General features: G+C 45.6%; 2 protein-coding genes across 9 annotated transcripts in view; one reads left to right on the top strand and one right to left on the bottom strand.

Annotated features, from left to right (window-relative positions):
* Positions 1-336: 336 nt before the first annotated feature.
* Positions 337-19,498, bottom strand: RNFT1 (ring finger protein, transmembrane 1). Its single transcript, XM_035138930.3, has 9 exons — positions 19,401-19,498; positions 14,085-14,500; positions 11,389-11,465; positions 8,872-8,972; positions 6,197-6,350; positions 3,928-4,086; positions 2,468-2,533; positions 1,932-2,033; positions 337-1,291 (listed from the first exon to the last, which is right to left on the bottom strand). The coding sequence occupies exons 1-9, from the start codon at positions 19,427-19,429 to the stop codon at positions 1,157-1,159; spliced, it is 1,239 nt and encodes a 412-aa protein (XP_034994821.3). The 5' UTR covers positions 19,430-19,498; the 3' UTR covers positions 337-1,156.
* LOC118097011 (uncharacterized) overlaps positions 8,296-23,138 on the top strand; it is an 80,842-nt gene continuing 65,999 nt past the window's right edge. For 6 of the 8 annotated variants that reach the window (XM_088657519.1, XM_088657517.1, XM_088657518.1 and 3 more), the window contains exons 1-2: positions 19,623-19,821; positions 21,798-22,025. In XM_088657519.1, coding sequence (XP_088513645.1) covers positions 21,894-22,025 — 132 coding nt within the window. In that variant the 5' untranslated portion in view covers positions 19,623-19,821; positions 21,798-21,893. Of the gene's footprint in view, positions 8,418-19,570; positions 19,822-21,797; positions 22,026-23,138 lie in introns of those variants that run through there. The other 2 variants (XM_088657515.1, XM_088657514.1) reach the window with 2 other exon arrangements.

Genomic DNA, 23,138 nt, shown 5'->3' with positions numbered 1-23,138 from the left:
GTTGCATCTAGTGCCATGTTTCTACCTTGGCTTGTAGGCCTTTATGTTATAGACACAGTGACCATTTTGCACGCATCCAATTGATGTGTGACCACTGACACGCAGGTCCTTTTGGACCCGGATGAGGGCAGAACGGGGGGTGGAATGGGCTTCTGCATGCTCCGTGGATGCATGTGGGGGCCAGGAACAGAACCCCATGCAAAATGGTGACCGTCTGAGAATTTAGGTGTTGTTTTTTTTAAAAAAAATACTGGTTACTTTTATAAGCAGTTTCACTGATGATATGTTGGAAAACGTATACGTGCAGAAGAGGTAGTAAGAGAAATCCCAGACCAATGGATTAAAACTGCTTTTATTCTCACCAATTTTTAGGTAATACCACAGGTTGTTGTCTTAAGTATCACTAAAATAGATCTCTTCCGCTTTGTAATAAAATGTAGTTGTTTGACAAAATATAAGATTTTGCTTTTTAAAAATCCAGGCTTACAAAAGTAGAAAAATTATGTGTGCATAATTGAAGCAAAAAATTCATTCGTGACTTTCTTGCATGAATATAAGTAGCTACTGCTGGAATGGCAGGAGGGATAAGGAACCAGCAGCTTCTACAGGAGCCAAGTGGCATAAAGTGGTAGCTCATATAGAATCTCAACATTTGTGCAAACTGGATTTTTAGCATATCACGTGCAATACTGATCCTATTCGTGCTTTGGTAACAGGCTGATTTAGACATCTGCATGGAACTGAATTTGAGGCTATTGCCAAAAGTTTTGAGGACTTCTCAACCAACGTTATTCAGCTTTGGTTCCCGTGATGAAATTGGACTACAACTCTCAGCAGCCCCTGCCAGTAATGGTCAGGGACGATGGGCGTTCTAGTGCAAAGGCACCAGGGGAACCAAGGTTGGAGAACAGAGCTCTGGCATATTTTACACACAACCAGCAACTGAAGGGTGACTTCAGCATGAAAAAGAGGCTTTCGAGCAAAAGCAAGTTGCTTTATGTCTGAATGGACTCGAAGTCCTGCAGCAGTTGAGAGATGGACGTATGTAGACTTAACCCCCTGAGTACCTTTTTCTTCTAACGCCTCCTTTCCACCCAACCCCCTTAAACGGTAAAGACCAGCATTCAAACTGTAGTTCTTGTGTCCGACAGGGTTTTTAATAGACCTGTAGTTGTGCGGAAGTTGCCCCATCTTTCCACTTGTTGATGTGGTCCGAGATAATGGTTCTGCACAGGGGGCACGTTCTCTCTCTGTTGAACCACAGAGCAATGCATTCTTCACAAAATATGTGCTGAAACGAGAAAGGTTGCTTTGAGTACAATGGGGTGCAAAGGAGCTCAGCAGCTCAACAGCATTCAGCATACTTCTAAATCCCTTAAGTGGTGTAGGGCTTGGCTGAAGGGCAGCATTCCCTCTCTTGTGCTTTTAGTCTGTATTTTTATCTTTTGAAACCGCTCTGAGATCTTCAGATGAAGGGCGGTATACAAGTTTAATAAATAATAATGAGGCCAGAGGCAAAAGTGGGTCGGAGCAATGAATGTAAATTATACCTTTGTGTGTGTGCGCACACACACACACACACACCCCTCTCCACCCTTGATCCAGGCAAGCAAGCGGCATTATCAGAGTTTAAGGATGCATCCCAGCCAGGCAAAAACACTCAAGCGCCAAGCAGGGGCTGGTGAGGGGTGTCCCAAGGGCCAAACAGGTGTGGAGGGTTCCATTTGGCCTCCAGGCCTGAAACTCCCCATCCCTGGTGGAGGGCAATGAGTTGCAGAGCAGTGAAGGTGAGTGTTATGTTGTCTAGCAAATAACCGTGTCCACCATTGCTGATCTGTGCGCTGAGGAACTCTGGGTAACCTTCTAAGGAATTGTTTGGTTGTTCAGAACAACGTCGGGGCAGCGGGAGGAGAATAACACTGGTGAGTTACCTGGCAGATGAGAAGAACAGGCTTCTGAAATTCAGCTTGGCAGATGGAGCAAATGTCTTCCACTTCCGCACACTGCCTCTTGCTGGCTGCGACGCCGAAGTTCTGCAAAGAGAGAGAAGGTGCAGAACAGGCTCAAATACTTGGTTTCAACCGGACACTTAGCCTTTTGGAAAGGAAGGGAGTGGCAGAAGATACACTGGTCAACCCCCCATGATAGAGTAGTAGTGTTATCCATATATTGCAGACATGGTGTCTGGTGTATTTATGACACCGGTGTGGACTTTCTAGTATATGAAAGTACATTAGCCTTCACCCTAGCGTTCTCCAAATGTCCAACTACAACTCCTGCCATCCCTCACCATTGGCCATGCTAGCTGTGACTGATGGGAGCTGTAGTCCAACAACAACAGTATGGCCAGAACTTTGCCTCCCCTGTTTTGTTTTTTAAATTGTAGCTCCAAAGTTGAATGTCACAGGGAACTGTGGTTTGTTTAAACAGAAAAGAAAAATGTTCTTAAGAGGGTACAAATACTCACTGGTCGTGCATAAAATATCCGCAAGACTCGTCTGAAATTTTTCAAATGTCCAAAGAAGCTCAAAAGCTGAAAAGTTAAGATAACATGAGAGGAAATAGATGTAAAGTAGCTTTAAAAACAACAACACTAAAGGGGTCTTAAGTGTCATGTAACAACAATTAAAAGTTGTGGGCTTTCTCCTATAAGGCTAGAGCAGATAGAATAAAGCTAAAGTCAAAATGAGAGACGCTCACAAAAAAGATTAAAAGTTAAAACGGAGGCTGAGAAAATAAATCCCAAAAAGACTGTGCTGCTATCCTAACCATGCTTACTCAGAAGTAAGCCTTACTGAATTCAGTGAGGCTTCCTCTCAGCCAAGTGAGGTTAGAACTGCAAGCTAACACAATCAAGACTTGGTTTTATTTAAAAAGATTTCTACCCTGATTTTCTGTCAAGGTGTAGTCAGGTCAGCTTACAGCAGGCATGTCCAAATCCGTTTTATCCCGCCCCAGGGGTAAACCTCAACAACTTCAATCCTAAAAAAAAAGGTCAACAACTTTGGTTGGTGGCCCTTTGGATGTCCCTCGCAGCCCTTCACTTCATCAAACCTGGCCCTCTTTGAAAAAAGTTTGGACACCACTGGTTTACAGTAAATACAATGTACGGTATTAAGAGACACAACAGCATACCACCCACCATATATCTAGGGGGTGATGGGGCAGAGAGGAGGGTCTCCCTTGAATACCAATCTTGGAAATTTGATTGGTTCTTAAGGTATACTGGTCCCAGAATCGCCATCTTGTTCAGTGATTTGCAACCTATAGCTTAGTTAAAGGCTGTTCTGTGTGCTGGCCAGCTATGCGCTCCACATCTTGGCTTTTCATTCATCTTTTCCAAGTGACACTCAGCATTCAATAGCTACTAAGCTGGATGTGGGCATGCACACACACACAAAAAAAAACACCACCACAAACTTCAGGGTTCCCCAGAGCATGCCAACACTCCTGCTTGGTGGCTCCACACTGGCTGGCTGTCACGACTTACCATCCACATTCTCTATTAGAGGGAGAGATGGGAGGTTCCTTTGCAGGGAAAACTGATATTAAGGAACCCAGCTGGGCACCTTGCCCCAGCCAAGCATGGCTCTAGCTCAGGCATCCCCAAACTGCGCCCCCCCCCGATGTTTTGGCCTACAACTCCCATGATCCCTAGCTAACAGGACCAGTGGTCAGGGATGATGGGAATTGTAGTCCAAAACATATGGAGGGCCGGAGTTTGGGGATGCCTGCTCTAGCTGCTCAAGGTTAACACAGAAAAATAGTTTTTGCCATTTGTTAGCTGAAGAAACCGAGGCCTAGAAAGACAAGGTGCATGCAATCTCACACACATGGCAATGTCTTGCTGCTGTGTTTACACCTAGGTTGCCTCTGTTGCCACACAGTTTTAAAGAAAAGAGGGTTCAGAAGCAAATTGGGGTTTACCTTTAGGATGAGGTAGAGCAGGGCCATCAAGATTCCAAGACTCCACCCCAATGGGCTGTCCAGCTCCCTTAAGCCAACAAAGTACCGGAACCAGACTGGCACAGGGACGATCTTGCGGTAGTACTGGCAGAGCTCTTCCAAGAGCATATACCAATAACCCTGGTTTACAACATACAAAGAAGATCATTGTTACTTATTTCTTACCCGCCCATCACTGCAAGCTTCCATAAACTCTGCTACCACGCCATTCTCCAAGGAGCTTGTGATGGCATGCATGAATTCATCCCCCCCCAACCCCCAATTTTATCCTCACAACAGCCCTTTGAGGTAGGCTAGGTAGTGACTACTCCAAGGTCACCCAGTGAGCTTTGTTTTCATTCTCATTGGGGTTCCTACCCATGCCAAAAGCAAGTCCTATTTTGGGCAGAGAAGCCATGTCTTTAACCTGTCACCTGATGTCAAAGGCAGGGCGGGTAGGCATGGCTCGTAAGCCAAACGGGGTAGGGCCTGGCAGCTCAGATTAGACCCGGGGTCCAGAGCTTCCCCACTGTTGCTCTTGCAGATCATGCTTAATGCCAGAAGCCTGGACCAAAGACAAGCCAGCTAAGTTCTACTCAAGAGTGGACCCACTGAAATCAACAGACCTATGTAAATCATATCCATTTATTTCCATGGGCCTACACTGAGCATGACTAACACTGGACACAACCCCTAACACTGGACACAACCCATGGGGTTAACAGCTGCTGAAGCCCGTGAAGAGGTATAGCTATTTTTTGCAATTAAAAAAAAAAACATCATACAAATGGACACAGGCAGCTCTTAGGAGTTCAGCTTTCTAGGATAATAAATAAAATTGCAGCAGTGCCAGGAATCTCTGCTTGGCAAAGCTTCCCAGACATTCTTTTTACCAAATCAATAACTCAGATCTCTGCTGAACTGGCAGGATTTTCATTATTCACTTCTAACAAGATAATATTTAATGATTTATTTTTGTCCAGTTGCCCGTGTCTGAAAGCAAACCAGATTTTATTCGGTCGTTAAGCCCTTCTCCTCTCACCTAAACAGTTTAAGCCAGATGAAGGGCCTGCTGTTCTTTCATCGTACATCAAAGTGTCATGAGAAGTCAGCATTAATGTTGGGACATCATTACTTTGTCAAGTACCTTCCACCACTAATTACTATATATGCATCTTAGGGTTTGCATCTTTCTTTTTAAAGGGTAATGCTTAACTTCTTGCCAGTGACAGTTCAAGACCACTTCAGCCAACGCACTCTGCCATTCATTAATAAGACAGGTGTTAGCCCCACTTCACTTCAATGTTTTTATTCTCATGCTATGAAAACTATTTAAGCAGAGCTGACTCAAGACTTCTTCATCTGACGTTCCTTCGTGGCTGTTCACAGCCACTGCTTTCCCCACCTCTGCTGATGGCTCAAACTTCACTCCGCTTGAGTGATCCCAGTCAGATTTGGCTTTAAGAGCAAAGGAAGCCTCTCTAGCACAAGGGGAACAGCTTGCTGAACTAGTCACATAGGCGCTTAAGCAATCAGGGACCTCTATTTTTTTATTTAAAAAAAATTAAAAGCAATCAGGGACCTCTAAGCATCCAACACTTTTTGCAGCAATCCCTGAAATGTATGGAAAAAGGCGTTTTTTCCTGACCCTGCCCTATGGCATTTCTCCATCCCAAAAACTGACTGGTTAAACTAAGGAATTCCCTGCCATAGGAGCCAGTCATGGCTGCCAACTTGGATGGCTTCAAAAGAGGATTAGGCTTACCCTCCACGAATTTGCCCATTAGTGGTTACTAGCCATGATAGCCAGGCTCTGCCTCCACAACTGGAGGCAGGGTTGCTTCTGAATACTAGTTACTGGAAGCCACAGAAGGGGAGAGGGCTAGTGCTTGAGATGTCTTGCGGGTTTCCCACAGGGTTCTGGTTGGCCACTGTGAGAAAAGGATGCTGGACTTGATGGGCCACAGTCCTGGTCCAGCAGGGCTGTGCTCATGTTCTTACGACAAATGCCTTCCCTTTTAGTCCATCCCTTCTGAAAGCTCAACCTTCTTGCTCTGATGGGAAGGAAGCCTTTCCTAGGAATTAGCAAACCCAAGTGCTTCTCTCGTTGCAATGAAATACAGTAAGTTTTACCATCACATGCTGAAGTTAAGTTTGTGACAGTGATACAACTGAGTATTTCTAACTCATATTAAAAAGTTTTTAAAATAAATAAAAAAACCCAGCAACAACGGCAACAAATTTTTCTTACCTTGGACTTAAAAGACATGATAAAAGAAGGCAGCAAGAGAACGATGCATTTGAAGCCCATGAAGAGAAACTTCAGAATGAAGTCTGTGATCCCCACGATCCAAAGTACCTCCCAGAAATTTGTGTAATCCACAGTAGGACTTAAAAGGATCAAGCTTTATAAAATAAAAACAAAATAAAGGCAAAAGAGACTGTAAGTTGAAGACAGTTTTTCACATAAAGTATTTTGGCACCCTTGAAATGGAAATGCAAAAACACTTTCTCGTTTCAAGCAGAATGCTATGGCCAAAAGCTCCCCCCCCCTAAGCTAGGAGCTAAAGGACACCTTAAACCTAGTTACAGGTAGGTAGCCGTGTTGGTCTGAGTCGAAGCAAAATAAAAAAATTCCTTCAGTAGCACCTTAAAGACCAACTAAGTTTATATTTTGGTATAAACTTAGTTGGTCTTTAAGGTGCTACTGAAGGAATTTTTTTATTTTACCTTAAACCTAGGTAATGAGTACAACAATGCAATGTCTAGGCACACTTTTTTAATAACAAGAATACAAAGCTGAAAATGAATGAACTGCAGCTAAAATCTCATATTCATTTTTCACCTGGTCTAGTCTTCATCTGAAGACTGCAAAAAACAACAACAAAGCCATGCTTCCCCTGCCCACCCCCTTAATATTCTTAAGAGGGTCTCTTTTCCAGTCTTCAGAGAGTGGCTGGAAGTGGGAAGGCAGAAAAAGGTCCCCCTTTCCTTCCACTCTGCAGTTTTAATCTGAAATCTTAGGCGCAGTACTGCGCCCAGAGCTCACAAACTGCTCGCGCTAATGAAATTCCTTGTTGCAAAATGCGCCTAGAACAGGGGTCCCCAAACTACGGCCCCCGGGCCGGATGCGGCCCAATCGGCCTCCCAATCCGGCCCGCAACGACCCCCGCCGCCCGCTGCCGCCGCCCGCTCTTACGGCGCGCGGCGCGGCGACGATCAGAAAAATGGGCAAAAAATCGCCGAAAATCCATTTTGCGCATGCGTATGGGCCTCTCCCGACCCAGAAGAGGTCATTTCCGATGCACTTCCGGGTCGGGGGAGGCCCATACGCATGCGCACAAGCGATTTTCGGCGATTTTTCCCCCCGCCCGTGTGCGTGTGCGCATGCGCACGGGCGCGCACTCCCCTGCCCTCCGGCCCGCTGCGCGCGCACTCCCCTGCCCTCCGGCCCGACGCGCGGTCGGCGCGGCGGGCACCGGCCCACTGCGCGGTAAGTCTGGGGACCCCTGGCCTAGAACAATGGGAGTTTCGGAAGCTGTTAGCAAGTATCAGACTCTGAAACTTGGGAGCCCCCTCTACTAGCTCCCAGGCATGAGAGCCTTTCTTCCACATACTTACTCATTTTATGTTGGATTATTACACATTTGCCATTAACCAGAGCACCCAGTTTTGAATAATACTGTCAGGTAAAGAAAGAGCTGGCAAGCGTGAAGTCTTACTCAAAATGAAGACTTACCCAGTTCAAAAGCATGGGGCTGTTGCTGCACAAAGACACCCCCCCCACATTACCGGGTAGCAACGGGAGTGCAACACACCTGCTGTAGCAACAACAGGGCATGTTGAAGCAAGAGGACCCCACCCCCAGTAAGTTGCACGACTAGACATTACAAAGGCTGGAGATCTCAACACAGGGCTGCCATTTCCAACAGCAATTGGGAGACAAGCCTGTTGATTTGTAGGCCCTGAGGAATGGAGAAAGAGGCAGAAAACGACCCGGAACACAGGTCCTTCAGCCAGAGGAGACTTGTTTAAGATGCGTCTGGTGAAACTGCCACACTTCAAAGGTTGAACAAAAAGGATTGCTATCTTGGGGGAGGGGGGGGGTTTCCTCTAGCAGCCTACTCTACTCTCAAGAAGCCACGTTTTACAAATTTATTTTTCCAATGGGGCGTTCAGAGTAGCAAGCAAAAACCAAGCCAGTCATTCACTTTTTATATAACTTCAATAGGACTTTTCAAGACTGGATTATAATTCCCTTCCTTCCATCCATCCAAGTATGTTATCCAACATATAAAAAGCCCTCCCGGAACGAACCACCCAGACCAGACCAGTATCCTGTTTCCAACCATGAACAGAAAAATGATCTGAAGAACCCCACAAACAAGACGTAAAGGGATGCAAGACCTGCAGTTTGGTCCCCTAGTAACTGGTTCACCACAGCCGGTAACAACTTAAATCTAGAATTCTGAGTAAGCTTTTCCGATTTTACGGTTCATTTTTATCCATTTTATCTCAGTTGTATCTTTTTCTTGGGGGGGGGGGTAACTTTATTGTACACTGTTTAGAAGCAACAGTGTTAAGCAGGAGACAAGCTGTTGAAATAAACTGTAGTGAAATAAATTACCCACCCATTTTTAAAAGGCACCTTGTGTCCATCATCAGCACATTTGAGGAGTAAGGTCACACCCACACCATGCATTTAAAGCATCATCCCCCCAAAAAAAGAATCCTGGGAACTGTAGATTACCCTTCAGAGAGCTATAATTCCCAGCACCCTTAACAAAAAACTGTTCCCATTATTCTTTGCGGGGGAAGCAATGTGCTCTAAATGTATGGTATAGATGTGGTATCACACATCAAGGAAGACTTTGTCCATCCCGTTTTACCGCCATTCAGAAGGGAAAAAATTCTAAGCTGAATTACCTGTAATGAAGAGATTGAGGGTAGAACGTATAATACAGAAGGAGAGAGGATCCTGTTAGGAATGCCAATAACCAAACACACTCCAGTCTGGAACACCTTTCCTGCAAGAGTAAGAGTTTTCAAATGGTTAATCCAAATGACTGCATTTTCTAGTTACAAGATGCTAGGCTGCTGTGATTTTGCCATTCATTTTCCATTTAAAAGAGACTGCCGAGCTCAGAGGGCTTTGTAAGCGAGTTTTCGGAGTACAGGCCTAGGGATGGGACTCCAAATAAACTAGACCCAGGCAGTAGGGCCATTGATTAAGGGTGATGGGAGATGAAGTTCAACAAGTGGCAGAGGCAATGTGCCCTCCACTTAATCAGCCGGACTGCTACTTCTGCTGTCTAAGGCTGCAGTTCTAATACCATTTACCTGGGATTAAGCCCCACTGAATTTTGATTGCAAAGCTGTCAGTCCACCCTGAACCACCCTTGGAACGAGACAGTGACTCTGAAGAACTAAAGCAGTCCCCCCCCCCCAAAAAAAACAGAGGACCAAGAACAGCTGTAGACAAATACACAAAAAAGACAGCCACATGGGTAGTTAATACCCCAACTCTTTGAGCAGTTTATCCCACTGGACCAGGTGTGGGGAACGTCTGTCTCTTCAGACGCTGCTGAACTACAATTCCCATCATCCCTTGGCAGTGTCCATGCTTGCTGAGGCTGTTGGGGGTTGCGGTTCAACAACATCTGGAGGGCCAAAGGTTCCCCACACCTGCTTTAAACAACAGGTTTTCAGTGCTAGGTGAGGAGTAAGAGAAGATGCCTCATGCAATCTTTCAAACAAACCAAAAATTCTGCAGGAAATCCCTTGCTAAAGGGACAGATTTCTCAAAACATGTTGCGATCAAAACTACTTGGGTTTGTGGTTCTCAAGAGCCTTAAGGGAAACTTTGCCTCTTCAGAACAACCAGACTCAGGATTCTTGTTTTCAACCCCTCTTCAAAGATGGAAAGATGACTTCTTTTATTACAACATGGCAAGCTGTTTGCACAGATTATTTATACTTTGCCTTTCAAACAAGTAGGATGAGGTATGGCTTATAACCTAAGTCAAAGCAATGCAAATAAAATATAATGGAAGAAAAATAATGCCACATGAGATACAAATAGCAGCAAGGCAAGACCTATACTACTGATAGCGGAACCATTATCTGACTGTGTGGATTGCTGTGTAACCAGAACAGTGCCATCCATGCACCAGATGGGATGTATCAGGAGCATAGCTGTCAACTTTCGGATTTAAAAATAAGGGATCACTTGCCGAGTGCTGCCGGAAATCGCCTCTGCGCATGCCTGGGCATGCACAGAAGTGATTTCTGGTGCCGGCTCTTCCCACCATGTCCGGGGCACCGGAAATCGGTTCTGCGCATGTCCAGGCATGCGCAGAAGCAACTTCCGGTGCCAGGCTGCCCGTGTCCACATGTCTGGGCACCAGAAATTGCTTCTGCGCATGCCCGGGCGTGCGCAGAGGCGATTTCCGGCAGCACTTGGCAAGTGAGCAAGCAGCCAGCCGCTGAGCGAGGCGTTTTACTGGGCGGCGGCTGGCTGCTCGCTTGCGGGGGGGGCGGTTGAGTGGAGCCTCCCTGGCCGAGAGCTTTACGGGGTATTTTACAATCCGGGGTAACAGTGGGGAAATGGATTTAAATAAGGGGGTTTCCCGCAAAAAAACGGGAGGGTTGACAGCTATGATCAGGAGGCTTAGGTTAGGACAATCCCACAATTTGCACAAGTACAAACCTGCCCCTGCAAACGGGCAGGGAGCCCAAAACAGCTTAGTGAGAACTGAGCATGCTTGGGGGATATGGAATGCTGACTGACTGCAGGGAATGGCGGAGTAGGGGAAACAATAGGGGAATGGAATGGAGTATCCTGAGAAAGGGCATGACTGGCTGGCATTCAGAACAGGAGCATTTCACACTGCAACATTTTTGTTGCAAGCCCTGCTGGTCAATCACTTCATTATTTCCCCAAACACCTTTGTTTAAGAGAAAGGCCTTTGCTAGCTGGCAAAAATATTAAGATAGCTGAGCCAGACTGAAGACAATTATATATAATGGCAGCTATAATGTATTACCTTTGTTGAGACCAGCACAGCCACAAAGTAGTGAGCTAGTTTGCGAGTTTCACAGAACTTTTTCCCCAGGCTAGACTTTGAGGGAGGGAGGGAAAAGTATGGCGGAGGCCTGTGTGCAACTTTAAGTAGTAAGTCAGTTTTTGCCGAGCGCAGCAGAAGTGTTCAGGTTGCATCAAAGCAGGCGGGGGGAAATATTATGTAAATAGTTCATTATAACTATATTCTTATTGTTGCAGCTGTTCTTAAATCAACTTTTTTATTTTAAGCAATGAAATGTGCTTTTTATTTTAAGCAATGAAATTAACACTGTTCCACGTTTCTGTCAAGAACGCAACTCCTAGGTAAAGTGAAGCTTTAAAAAAATACTTACAACCTCGCCGGAGAGGTCAATACTTACTCTTAGGAAAACCTGATTTACAATCCTTTTGTTTGCATACATATAAGTTTTTAGCAGCCCAACTCCCAGAGAAATGCCTATTAGGGAAAAAGGGTAAATTACAAAACGAAAAAAAAGAAAAAGAACCAAAAAATGCATCAAACTAATTTTTTTCAAAACAAAGCAGCAAAATCAAAAAGGGCATTGCATAGTATATCTTGTAACTGTTTTAGACAACAGAACAAAAATAATTAGCCACTATATACTCAGGGGCACTGCTGCACTGCACGGCTCTGAATGCACCCTATACAAATCATCAGATTAGTGAGAATTCCAATGAATTAAATAGTAATGAGCATGCTTCTAGCTCTCATCGCTGAAAGGAGAGGTCTAAACACGGCACAGCAGTATCTGCTAAAGGCCAAGATTTGAGGGGCTTCCACTAGCTGGAAAAATGTTCTTGCAGTAGACTTCTCTCCCGTTTACTGACATCTCTCCCGTTTCCCTGCTCATCGATATTCCACCCCATCCTCCTCACTATTATGCAATTAGGGCATAGTGCTGGCTGGCTGGAAAGATCTCAAGCTATTTACCACACTGGGGAGAGTTTGCATCTAATAAATCAAGCTGGAATAAATTAGATCAAACAAACACCACTTGCATCGTTGTTTACATTTGCATTAACTCAGCAGTGTCTTGAGGTCTTTTTATATACATTTGCATCAGGCCGATAAACACCCACTCACCTGGTCACTTGTTGCAGTGGCTGCTGGCCTATTAGTACAAATGGGGCATGGCCCCATAAACCTCAGTCTAACCTCAAGCAGACACCACCTGTCTGCCTCTTACAACCAGTCAAGCAGGTGGCCTTGGCTGTCAGCTTTGGCTGTCAGCTTTGTCTTCCTTGGTCTGCGTTGCCCCTTGATAACTCAGCAAGGAGAAGAATGGGGGCAAAGCTAGCCAGTTGAGTCTGCCTGTCATTGGCTGTATATGGGCCAGACATTTGCTCTGGCTCCACCTACTGTTGGGCTCCCTGCCTCACGCCCTATCAGTCCCAATGGGAAACAGCCACACTCATTGTGAATAAAAATCGCTTCCAAATGACAAAGGCAGGAGGATTATGTCAACTGGATCTTTTTTTCAGGAAAAACTCCAAGGACTGCATCCTGTGTGCCACAGATGGCTAGCCCAGATCTTTGGCTAGTCATTTTGATGGGCCAGTAACATTTCAGGACTTGTAAGACAGGTTGGCACTTTTAAAACCATTCTGTTGCTTAGAAATCTTTAGCCATCGTGGAACCTTTCTCCAGTGATGGGGAAAAGAATGGGTACATTTAAGGAATATTTTTAATCTGGTTGAAGGGAGCTGCAGATTTTGACACCTGGTGTTTCAAAATTTTAGTTCTGAAGTAAGCCAAGTGTCCCTGAGTATATGACCACAAAAGAACAAACTGAAAAAGCTAAAATGCATTTTAGCGGCTTCTCAGCAGCGGAATTTGAGCAGAGGAGGAAAGGAGAATGGAAAGCCCCAAGAGAAGGGGGGGAGGACTCTCAGGAAGCTCTTGGGAACAGTACAGTGAAGGACATAGTAGTGCAGGGGCTTATGATCAGAGATTCTCAATTTCTGCCAAGCCTTGGTAGCCAAGCGAAGAGGGGCTGTGTCCTACCTCCTCAGAATAGTCCCAGTGAAATTAATAAAACCATGAACAATGGTTCTGAATTGCAATTTGTTATATTGATTGTGTTCCTTAAAAGTGTCGTAAAGATTTGTTGAAAAAATAAATAATTTTAACCAGTTCTTTCATTTACAGGAGGGATGAGGAAGCTGTGGCCCTGTGGATGTTGTTGGACTACAGATCCCATCAGCCCCAGTCAGCATGATCAATGATTAGGGATAATGGGAGTCATAGTCCAACAACATCTGCAGGGCCACAAGTTCCCTATCCTCAGTTTAAACCAACTGGTGTAATGCTGTTGAACCTGAAGCACAATGGACACTCCTTGTGCCATTGTTGTTGTTGTTTTACAGTGGACTTGAAGAAGGCAAGGCAATGAAATGCACAGGGCAATTGTATTTTTCCCAATGAACTTTTCAATTTCAAGCTGCATCCTGAGGTTCTTCCTCCTGTTTGGGCTTGAAACTTAGAAGCACATGACAGAGCTGCAGGACCCTGTGAGCAGGGTGGGATTGCCTGGCGGGCCACATTTGGCCCCCAGGCTTGAGGTTCCCCACTCCTAATTTCAACCTGTAAAAAGGATAAGAAGGAATAAAGCTGCCTGTTTTCAATTTAAAATCCCATCCTGGGTATTGTGGGTCGTAAAAGCAGCAACAGGTTTAAACCAAGCCTGAATTTGTGTTTCCGTTCCAGAAGCACATAATATGTGGCACTGAGGGCAAAATTCTACCACCCTTACACACACACACACACACACACACACGCACACACACACACACACACCACCACCACCTTCTAGCCCTTATTATTGCAAATCATACGGGTGGTGTCTGGTGAAATCTCAGAAGCCAGAAACTGGCCAAGAAAGTTTTCCATTGCTCAAGGCTAATAGGGAAACCAGAAATAGGCCAACTAGTTTTCAAGATTGTGCAAAACTGTTTAAATCCCTTGGCCTGGAAGCAAAAACCTGCTGCTTCTCTTTCAACCTCAAACCCAAATAAATGCAGTTGTCTCCAGAGCACGCAATCTCTTGTACTCTACCCAATATGTGCTGCATGAGGAGTTTGATGGACAGGATCAAGATGTACGGGAGACTCTTGTTTAGCCAGTGGAGGAGATATCTGAGCTCGGAAAGAGAGCTGCCACTCTGCTCCTCCAAATTTGAGCCGCCATCTTGAGGCCCTCGAGCTTCACTGTGGGAGTGAGAATGGCTCTGAGTCCCTGACTGCAGGTGCTGCCTGGAGTCTGCCTCTCCCAGAGCAGAGCTTAGCTGGATGTGGATGTCCCCTCCATGCTGGCATGATCCTTCTCCTGGTGACCTTGCTCCATGAGTGCACTGAGAGGCTGAGGTACCATTGCTGTTTCCTGTCGCGCCGTGGCGATTATTTGAGTGGGGCTGCATGGCAGCAGGCTGGAGGTGATCTGCTCCAAATTGCTTGGTTTTGACGAGATGATTCCTAAGAAGGAACAAAGAAGCAATTAATTATTATTATTTTAAAAAAAGAAAGAACTGGCACAGGGAGGAAAAGAGAGAGATCTTCATTCTTGGGAGCTTAGCATAAGCTAAGTGATATCTCTTGATGTGATGTCTCACTGCCAATTCTCTCCTGAAAGCCAGTCCCTAAGAGGCAATCTTAGCAATAGCATTATTGCTCCACTGTGGCTCAGTATTGCCACCGCAGTGCCACCTCTGGTACATGTCTTCCTATCCCTCCCGAGTTCCCTTAATTGCCAATTCCCAGAAGGAATGGGAGGCCACAATGCCACCTTCCCCAACCTGGTGCCCTCCAGATGTTTTGGACTACATCTCCCTTTGGCGTCAGGCAGTACGTATTGGTGAAGGATACAATGCATTAGAATTGGTAACATTCAAGGACTAGCACCTGCTTCATTCATAAACTGTAGCTCAGTGGTGGAACATCTTGCCTTGCATGCAGAAGGTGCCGGGTTCAATCCCCGGCATCTCCCAGTAGGGCTGGGAGAGACCCACCTGAATCCCAGGAGAGTTGCTGCCAGTCAGAGTAGAAAATACAGAGCTAGATGGACCAATTGGTCTGACTAAGTATAAGTCAGCATACCATGTTTCTAATTGAATCAGCCCTTGATTTAGAACCATGAGGACCGGAATCTTGCTCTGTTTTTAGGGGAAGTGCTTAGCAGTAGAGCATGTGCTTTGCATGAAGAAGGTCCCAGGTTTAACCCCAGGTAGGGCTGAGATAGACCTCTATCTGAAACCCTGGAAAGCCACTAACAGTCAACGTAGACCATGGGTCAGCAAACTAAGCCTGGGGGCCAGATCTGGCCCAATTGCCTTCTGGATCTGCGTGGGGATTTTGATCATTCGGACTGCACCATTCCCCCCCCCCACGCACCACAGCGGCACCTCCTCCCTCCTGGCTTCTCCCCGCCCTGCCTAGAGAAGGAAGGGGGCTGGGCTTTGTTGAGCTGCGGTAGGCTGAATGGCATTTTAAGGAGCCCGTCTCTGGAGCCAGCCCTTTCGTGCTGCTCATCGTCCCTCCACCACCGCCACCAGCCCCTGCCGCTCGCAAGGCACAGGTAAGCAGCCACCGGCCCCCCACAAGGTCTGAGGGACAGTAGACTGGCCCCCTGCGGGAAAAGTTTGCTGACCCCTGACATAGACAATACAGACCTAGATGGACGACTAGTCTGTATACGGCAGCTTCTGATAAATCTTCAGCTGTCTGCTGAGTCTGGCCATACAGGGGTCCATTAGAACTTAGCCAGCCAGAAGCTGGCCCTGTGTGGTTCTCAAACACAGATTAAATGACTCTGTCTGTGGTATGTTCAGCCTTAAAAAGATTTATGAGACAGGTGTAGGTTTGTGAAAACTGAAGGAACTGCATGGAGGTGGTTAAAAATTTACACTTATTCAGGAACATTTGCACAGAATAGCCCTTGGTTAATATTAAAGTCCCCAGCCCCAATCGCTGCAAATATCTATTATTAAAGTCATCTCACAAAGCACACAGGAAATGACAGATGGCAACTCTGTTAGCAAGAGAATCCTTGTAATTCTCCAATTTGAGTGGTCACAAGGGATTGCCTCTTAGATTCCTTGAATCATAACTATTCATTTGGAGATCAAATTCTGGAAACTAACTAAAAAAACTTAAAATTCCAGTTAAATAATATTTAGGCTATGTATACACCAGGCATCATGGCTAAACTTGGCCCTCCAGCTGTTTTGGGACTACAACTCCCATCATCCCTAGCTAACAGGATCAGTGGTCAGGGATGATGGGAATTGTAGTCCCAAAACAGCTGGAGGACCAAGTTTGGCCATGGCTGGTATACACCATACATTTAAAGCACATGGCTTCCCTGAATATATAGAGCTGGCCAAACTTACTGGGAAGTTAAGGGAACAAAGAGATCAAAAAGTACAATTAGAGTGGAGTAAATTTGTGGAATATCTGGAAACGTATTGTAAGACTCTAAAGACACTAACAGGTCTGAAATAATACCTACAACAGGAATTAGAGAGTTAAATATAAATTATGGATAAAGAAGGGGATTGATGAAAATAAGACAAAAGAAAGGCGCAAAATGTAAGAGATAAACTGTAAAACTAAACGTGAAGTGAAAGGGAAGCTGGGTTCGGCAGAACTAAAATTGGGTATGAAGGTAGGGGGGAATGGGACCATTTAAACATTTGTTTGGTGATGGCTTATGTATTGTATTTGGCTTAATTTGCATCTTATAAATTTATGGTTATGTGTATGTCAGAAAAAACAATAAAAAATTATTTAAAAAAAAAAATAAAGCACATGGCTTCCCTCCAAGAATCCTGGAGCTGCAGTTCAGAGCTACAACTCCCAACACCCTTGCCAAAATACAGTTCCCATGGTGCTTTGGGGGAAATCATGTATGGCATGTACCCAACCTTAAGTCTCCTGTCACCTTGCTCTTAGAGCAAGGGCAGGGAACCTTTGGCCCTCCAGGTGTTGCTGTACTACAACTCCCACCAGCCCAAGCAAGCATGACCAATGGCCAGGGGTGATGGGAGCTGTAGTTCAGCATCATCTGGAGGGCCAAAGGTTCTCCACACCTGTCCAAAAATAACAGGGTCTTCCTGTTTCACAGACAGAAATCCATATATCAACAAGCAGAGGTGGCAAACTAGTGTGGTGTGGTGGTTGGAGCGTGTGGGAGACCTGGGTTCGAATCTCCACTCAGTCATGAGGCCTTTTAGAAGTTACACCACTTTCAAACATTTGATGGTGTGAGGGTGCAGTGGCCAAGAGAGGGCATTCACTGTGGCAGCCCCAAATCTGTAGAATTACCTCCCCAGGGAGGTTTGACCTTCACCCTGTAGCTTTCATTGAATGTTGAAAATGCACCTCTTTAATGTGGCATTTGACGCGTGGCCGGGTCAGCCAGTGTCTTTTAAAATTGTTTCAACCAACCCTGAGACCTTATGATGAAGGCTGGTTAAGAAAGCCAATTAAAAATAATAACAACCTGGGTAACCTTGGGCCAGTCACTACTTGTCGGCCTAGCCCTGTTGTGAGGATAAAATGGGGGTGCGAGAGAGGGGGGAAAATATGTAAGACAGTGGTTCCCAATTAGTTTTGTACAGCAGACCCCCTGTTTTTCAAAAGCCAAGCCATGAACTCCATACTTTTGAAAATGTTGATATTTCTACGATAGTTTTTGTTGTCTGAGTGGTGCTGCAGACCCCCTGGGTGAGTTGTGCTGACTCCCTGGGGTCTGCGGACCAACCATTGGGGACCACTGATGTATATGACATTGTAAGCTCCTTGGAGGAAGGGAGAGATAACAGAGTGTCAGATAAAAAACAGAGGCCAGTGGGAAAGGATTGGGTTCCTTTGACCCCAGACTGTTTTCTGGTGGGTAGCAGAAAGCCCTCAAGTTGGTCAACTGCGTCAGACCAACATGGCTACCTACCTGAATCTAGAACCCTCAAGCAGTGGCACCTGGTTCACTCAGGTGATCAGGGCATGACCCCACCTACCTCAGTCTACCCTCAACCACCTGTCAGCCTGACTCTGACTGCCATTGCTTCTAGACACCATCTACAGTTAGTTCCCCCACCTTTTCCCCTACCAGTTGCAGTGGGCCCCAGGTACAACTGTCCCTCTGGGTGGAGAGGAGGGAGTTGTCTTAATGGTACCTGCCCTTGTTCCCTGCCTATCTAAATGGGTCCCAGAACCCATACTAAACCATAGCATATTGGAAGGGAGGAACATTTGGGTCCCGCTTGCGAGCACCATTCAGTATTGTGGGATTTGCTTCTTAAACGGCAAAAAATGACTGGAAGAATTAAGAATCGGGAAGACCAAAATCTTAATAAGGAATAGGGAAAATAGAATTTATTTTTAAAATCATTGTAAACAAATGAAATTATTTGTAGGATTGGAATGATACTCGTAGTTCAACATTGGACTATGGTGATAATGGAGATTTAATAGAATGGGATTACCGGTAATAGAGAAGATGCGGGAGGAAAAAAGTTAACTTAAGGACCCACAAAGGTAAGGAAGGAAGTCCATGGGAATTTATGGAATTCTCTTTTTATTTTGATTGTTTGCAAATTTCAAAATTTGGAAAATTTAACAACAACAACAACAACACGCCTGTTAAGAGGATAAAATCAAACCGAGCCTCCTGTTCCTTCCAGTCCCGGAAAATGCTGTCATCAGCATCAACAGAAGGGCAACAAAATGATCCTGGAGCCTAGCCCAGCTCAGCCCCCGTGTGAAGACAGTCTCTGAGCAGCTACAGAGGGCCATAGCTGCCAAGTTATCCCTTTTTTAAAGGGATTTCCCCTTATGCTGAATAGGCTTCCTCGTGAGAAAAGAGAAAACTTGGCAGCTATGCAGAGGGCATGGTGGTGGTGGGGCTTACAACCAAACCTCTTATCTCCCCCCCTCCAACCCCCACCTGCAGCCTGCGTGAAGGGGCCTTGCAGGGAAGCTTAAACCACCACAACTTCTTACAAGAAGTTGAGAAAGTGAAAGTTGGGGGAAGGAAGGTGTCCCAGAAAATAAAATTTAAAAAGGTAGCTTCGTGGGCCTGTAAGGAAAAAAACAAACAAACCCAAAATCCGTAACATTAGGGCAATGCTTGGATCAAGGGACACAGAAACGACACGAAAAACAGCTTTCGAAATCAACATCAAGTCTCCCTCCCTCTCCCAGCTTTGGTTGGCCTAATATTACATAGAGGCAGCTAAAGAGTTTCTATACTGTGGGATTATAGTAAAAGGAAGGAAGGGGGAAAGGGAGCGAGAGGCGGCGAGTCAAGGGGAAGGGATCTACTCGGGTTTCTTCGGGGTCCGCGGCACAGAGTCCCTCTCCCTCCTCACCCACCTACCTCTCATAGCGCGGCGGCCGGTGCTTCATGGCGAGCGCCGCTCTAGAGGCCGCGGCCTCCCGTCGGCCTCCATCCGGCGAGTTAAACAGGCAGGCTCCGAAGGGAGCCGGGGCGCGGGGGGGGGGGCGGCGGCCGGGCAGGTTCCAACTACCGGCCCGGGGAGGAAGAGGAGTGGCCGGAGGAGGGAGGAGAGCTAGGCCCGGAGGGCCCGGTCGCCATGGCAACGGGAGAGCCGGGCCTGCGAGGCGGAGGAGAAGCTGAGCGCGGCTTCCTTGAGCCCCTCGTAGGCTGGGTATTCAATAATAAGGATAATAGCAATAAGAGTAATAATTCTGTTTTGTTGTCCGCAGCTAAGTTCGGCTCAGAGTAAGCCCACTGAAATCAGTAAACCTAAGTTAGCCGCATCCCTTGCCTTCCGTGGGTATGCTCTTGAGTTATTCGCCCTTTATTGTTATTATGAGGCCCATTATTTTTGCTGTTTTTATTCCTGTTGCACATTTTTATTATCGCTTGTTGCCTTCGTTGCTGTTATCGTAACTGCTGATCTATTACTGTATATATTGTCATTGTCCGCTTCATTATATTTCTTGTTGTATGTATTACCATCATCAGCATTGTTATTATTTTGTTTGTATTAATTATTGTTCTTACTGCCATTATTGATTTAGGGTTGGATCCGGCTAAGTTTTAACTCAAGAGTAGACCCATTTAAATGAATGGGACCAACTTGGTCATGTCCGTTTATTTCAGTGGGTCTACTCTGAGCTACACTAAACCTTATTGATTATTCTACATCCCTTTAAAGTACTGTACTCTTTACCAATTCAACAGCCATGGAGAGTGCTGGGAATTGTAGTTTGCTAAGGGTGCTGGGAATTGTAGCTTCGGTAGGTCAGCACCCTGAAAAAACTACGTACTGTACACTTCCCAGCAATCTTTGTGGAATGATCTGTCGCTGTTGAAAGTGCTATAAGAGTGCTTTCCATGTATGGAGTAGATGTGAAATTAGTTATAGTCAACATCCTGTAGAAAACAAGTCAGGTTTAATGCACATCCTGTCCGAAGCAATCTCTGGTGATGGCTCCTAGAATTGCTGTATAATAATAATAATAATAATAATAATAATAATAATAATAATAATAATATAATTTATTATTTGTACCCCACCCATCTGGCTGAGTCTCCCCAGCCACTCTGGGAGGCTCCTAATCGAATATTAAAACAATACAGCATTAAATATTAAAAACTTCCCTAAACAGGGCTGCCTTCAGGTGTCTTTTAAAAATAGGATAGCTGCTTATTTCCTTATCATCTGTTGGAAGGGCATTCCACAGGCCGGGTGCCACTACCGAGAAGGCCCTCTGTCTGGTTCCCTGTAACCTCACTTCTCGCAATGAGGGAACCACCAGAAGGCCTTCGGCGCTGGATCTCAGTGTCCGGGCTGAATGATGGGGGTGGAGACACTCCTTCAGGTATACAGGACCGAGGCCGTTTAGGGCTTTAAAGGTCAACACCAACACTTTATGCCCCTCTGCTTATGCACATGGACCCTCTTACTGGTAGTTGCATTGGTGTCCATCTTCATAACATACAGCAAGGGTCCCCCCTACACCTTTTTGGAGCCCCAAGGGAACATTGGGAAGACTAAGAAACTGACCTAGGTGCCACCAAACAGCCATTTAATGGAAGAAGAACTGCTGGTGTTCAGAACCCCCTTCCAAACAGGTACCTCCCCCAAATAACCAAGGCCAAAGTAAACAGGTAAAGGTAAAGGGACTCCTGGCCATTAGGTCCAGTCGTGACCGGCTCTGGGGTTGCGCGCTCATTTCGCGTTATTGGCCGAGGGAGCCGGCATACAGCTTCCAGGTCATGTGTCCAGCATGACAAAGCCGCTTCTGGTGAACCAGAGCAGCACACGGAAATGCCGTTTACCTTACCACTGTAGCAGTACCTATTTATCTACTTGCACTTTGACGTGCTTTTGAACTGCTAGGTTGGCAGGAGCAGGGACCAAAAAACAGTAGCTCACCCCGTTGCGGGGATTCGAACTGCCGACCTTCTGATCGGCAAGCCCTAGGCTCTGTGGTTTAATGCACAGGGCCACCCGCGTCCCTAAAGTAAACAGACATCCCTCCAAAAAAAGTAAAAATAAACAGGCAACACTCTTAACAAAACAACATAGCCAAAATCTCAATTTAAAGTTTTTTAAAATTGGTGCAGGTGCTATAAATGTGTCTGAGGCACCATGGCGTCTGTAGGTGCTATGTTGAGGGTCTTCAAATGCACCTTTACACCTGTGTGTTAACTTTTTTCCCCACCTGGCAAAGTCCTTTTTATCCAGTGCTTGCGATTGTGCCTGTAATAATTTGGACCTCAGCTCTTTTGTCTGTGTTGCAGCTTTCCCCCTCCAATGTCATGTCATGAAGACCTTCTAACTGGAAAACTAGAAGTGATTGCATATTACTTGGGGGGAGGGTGGAAATACTGCAAGAAATGGAGAAAGAAGCTGGAGAAATATCTGGACACCCAAGAACAAAATTAGACAACCATAACCAGACTTGCAGCATCTCTTGGTTCAGTGCCTGCCTACAGGAAACACTATTGCCTGGAAAGCCATGGCATAAGGTACTAATCTTCGCTGTAAAGCTTGCACCCTCTTTTATTTTTCTTTCCTTGCTCCTCCTTTCCTCCTCCAACAACAGCAATACCATTTACCATTTATATGGCACCTAGGATATTCAAAACACGTTTCATATTATCTTAGCCTTTATTTTAGGACCAGGTTCAAATTTTTTTCAGGGGCCTCATTATTATAATTGTTATTATTATTATTGTAACATTTATATTCTAGCATTCCTCCAAGAAGATCAAGGTACATGGTTCTCCCCACCCTTATAAGATTCATTAGGCTGTAAGAAAGTGGCTGGCCCAAAGTCACCTAGTGAACTTCATGGGCGAGTGAGGATTTGAATGCTGGTCACCCAAGTCTTAGTCTAACACTCACCACTACAGCAGCAGCAGCAGCAGCGGCAGCATTTTATTTGTATGCAGCCTTTCCATAGTTAAAACAATGCTCAAGGCGGCTTACAACATGACAAGATTTACATAATTACCAACATAACAAAAGCAATAAGCAATAAATAAAACACATCAGAAACATCACACACTGAAGCTTGCTGGGTCTCCACCCCTCAGCCGAACTTAATTTGCTGGGCCCAATCACTGTCTGTCAGCCAAACTAACCTCACAGGGTTGTTGTGACAAATGCATGGACCAGGGGTTCCCAACAAAATTTTCTCGAGGACTCCTCATCGAGCCGCTATTGTGACAAGGACCCCCATTAATTCCTAATCCTAAAATTAAAAAGTGAGAGCCAAATTAAGAGTCTTTTTATATTTTATATTTATATGTTTTTTACAGTTCTTCCTCTTCATCTGTAGGCCTTTGTCGTTTTAACGAACCACTTTTAAACCAACGGTCCATTTTTAACTACGCAAACTGTAGCTTCCGCGAAAAACAACGCTTTGTTTACAAACACTACTGTTTTGCAAAGAGGCAGCGCGCGCCAGGGAGGAGGGAGGGGAATGGAGAAGACAGGGTACCTGCGCAGTAGCGCACAAATGAAGCCGACGCGCGCAAAGCATCTTGGGGAGGTGAGCGTTTAGAATGCGCGTGCTGCCTCTTTGCAAAACAGTGTTTGTAAAGCGCCACCTAACGGCATACAGCAGAACTACTGCC

The sequence above is a fragment of the Zootoca vivipara genome, chromosome 14, assembly GCF_965207765.1.
Source record: "Zootoca vivipara chromosome 14, rZooViv2.hap1.1, whole genome shotgun sequence".
Lineage (NCBI taxonomy): Eukaryota > Metazoa > Chordata > Lepidosauria > Squamata > Lacertidae > Zootoca > Zootoca vivipara.
Note: the sequence above shows the minus strand (reverse complement) of the source record. Positions and strands in the feature narration are given on the sequence as shown.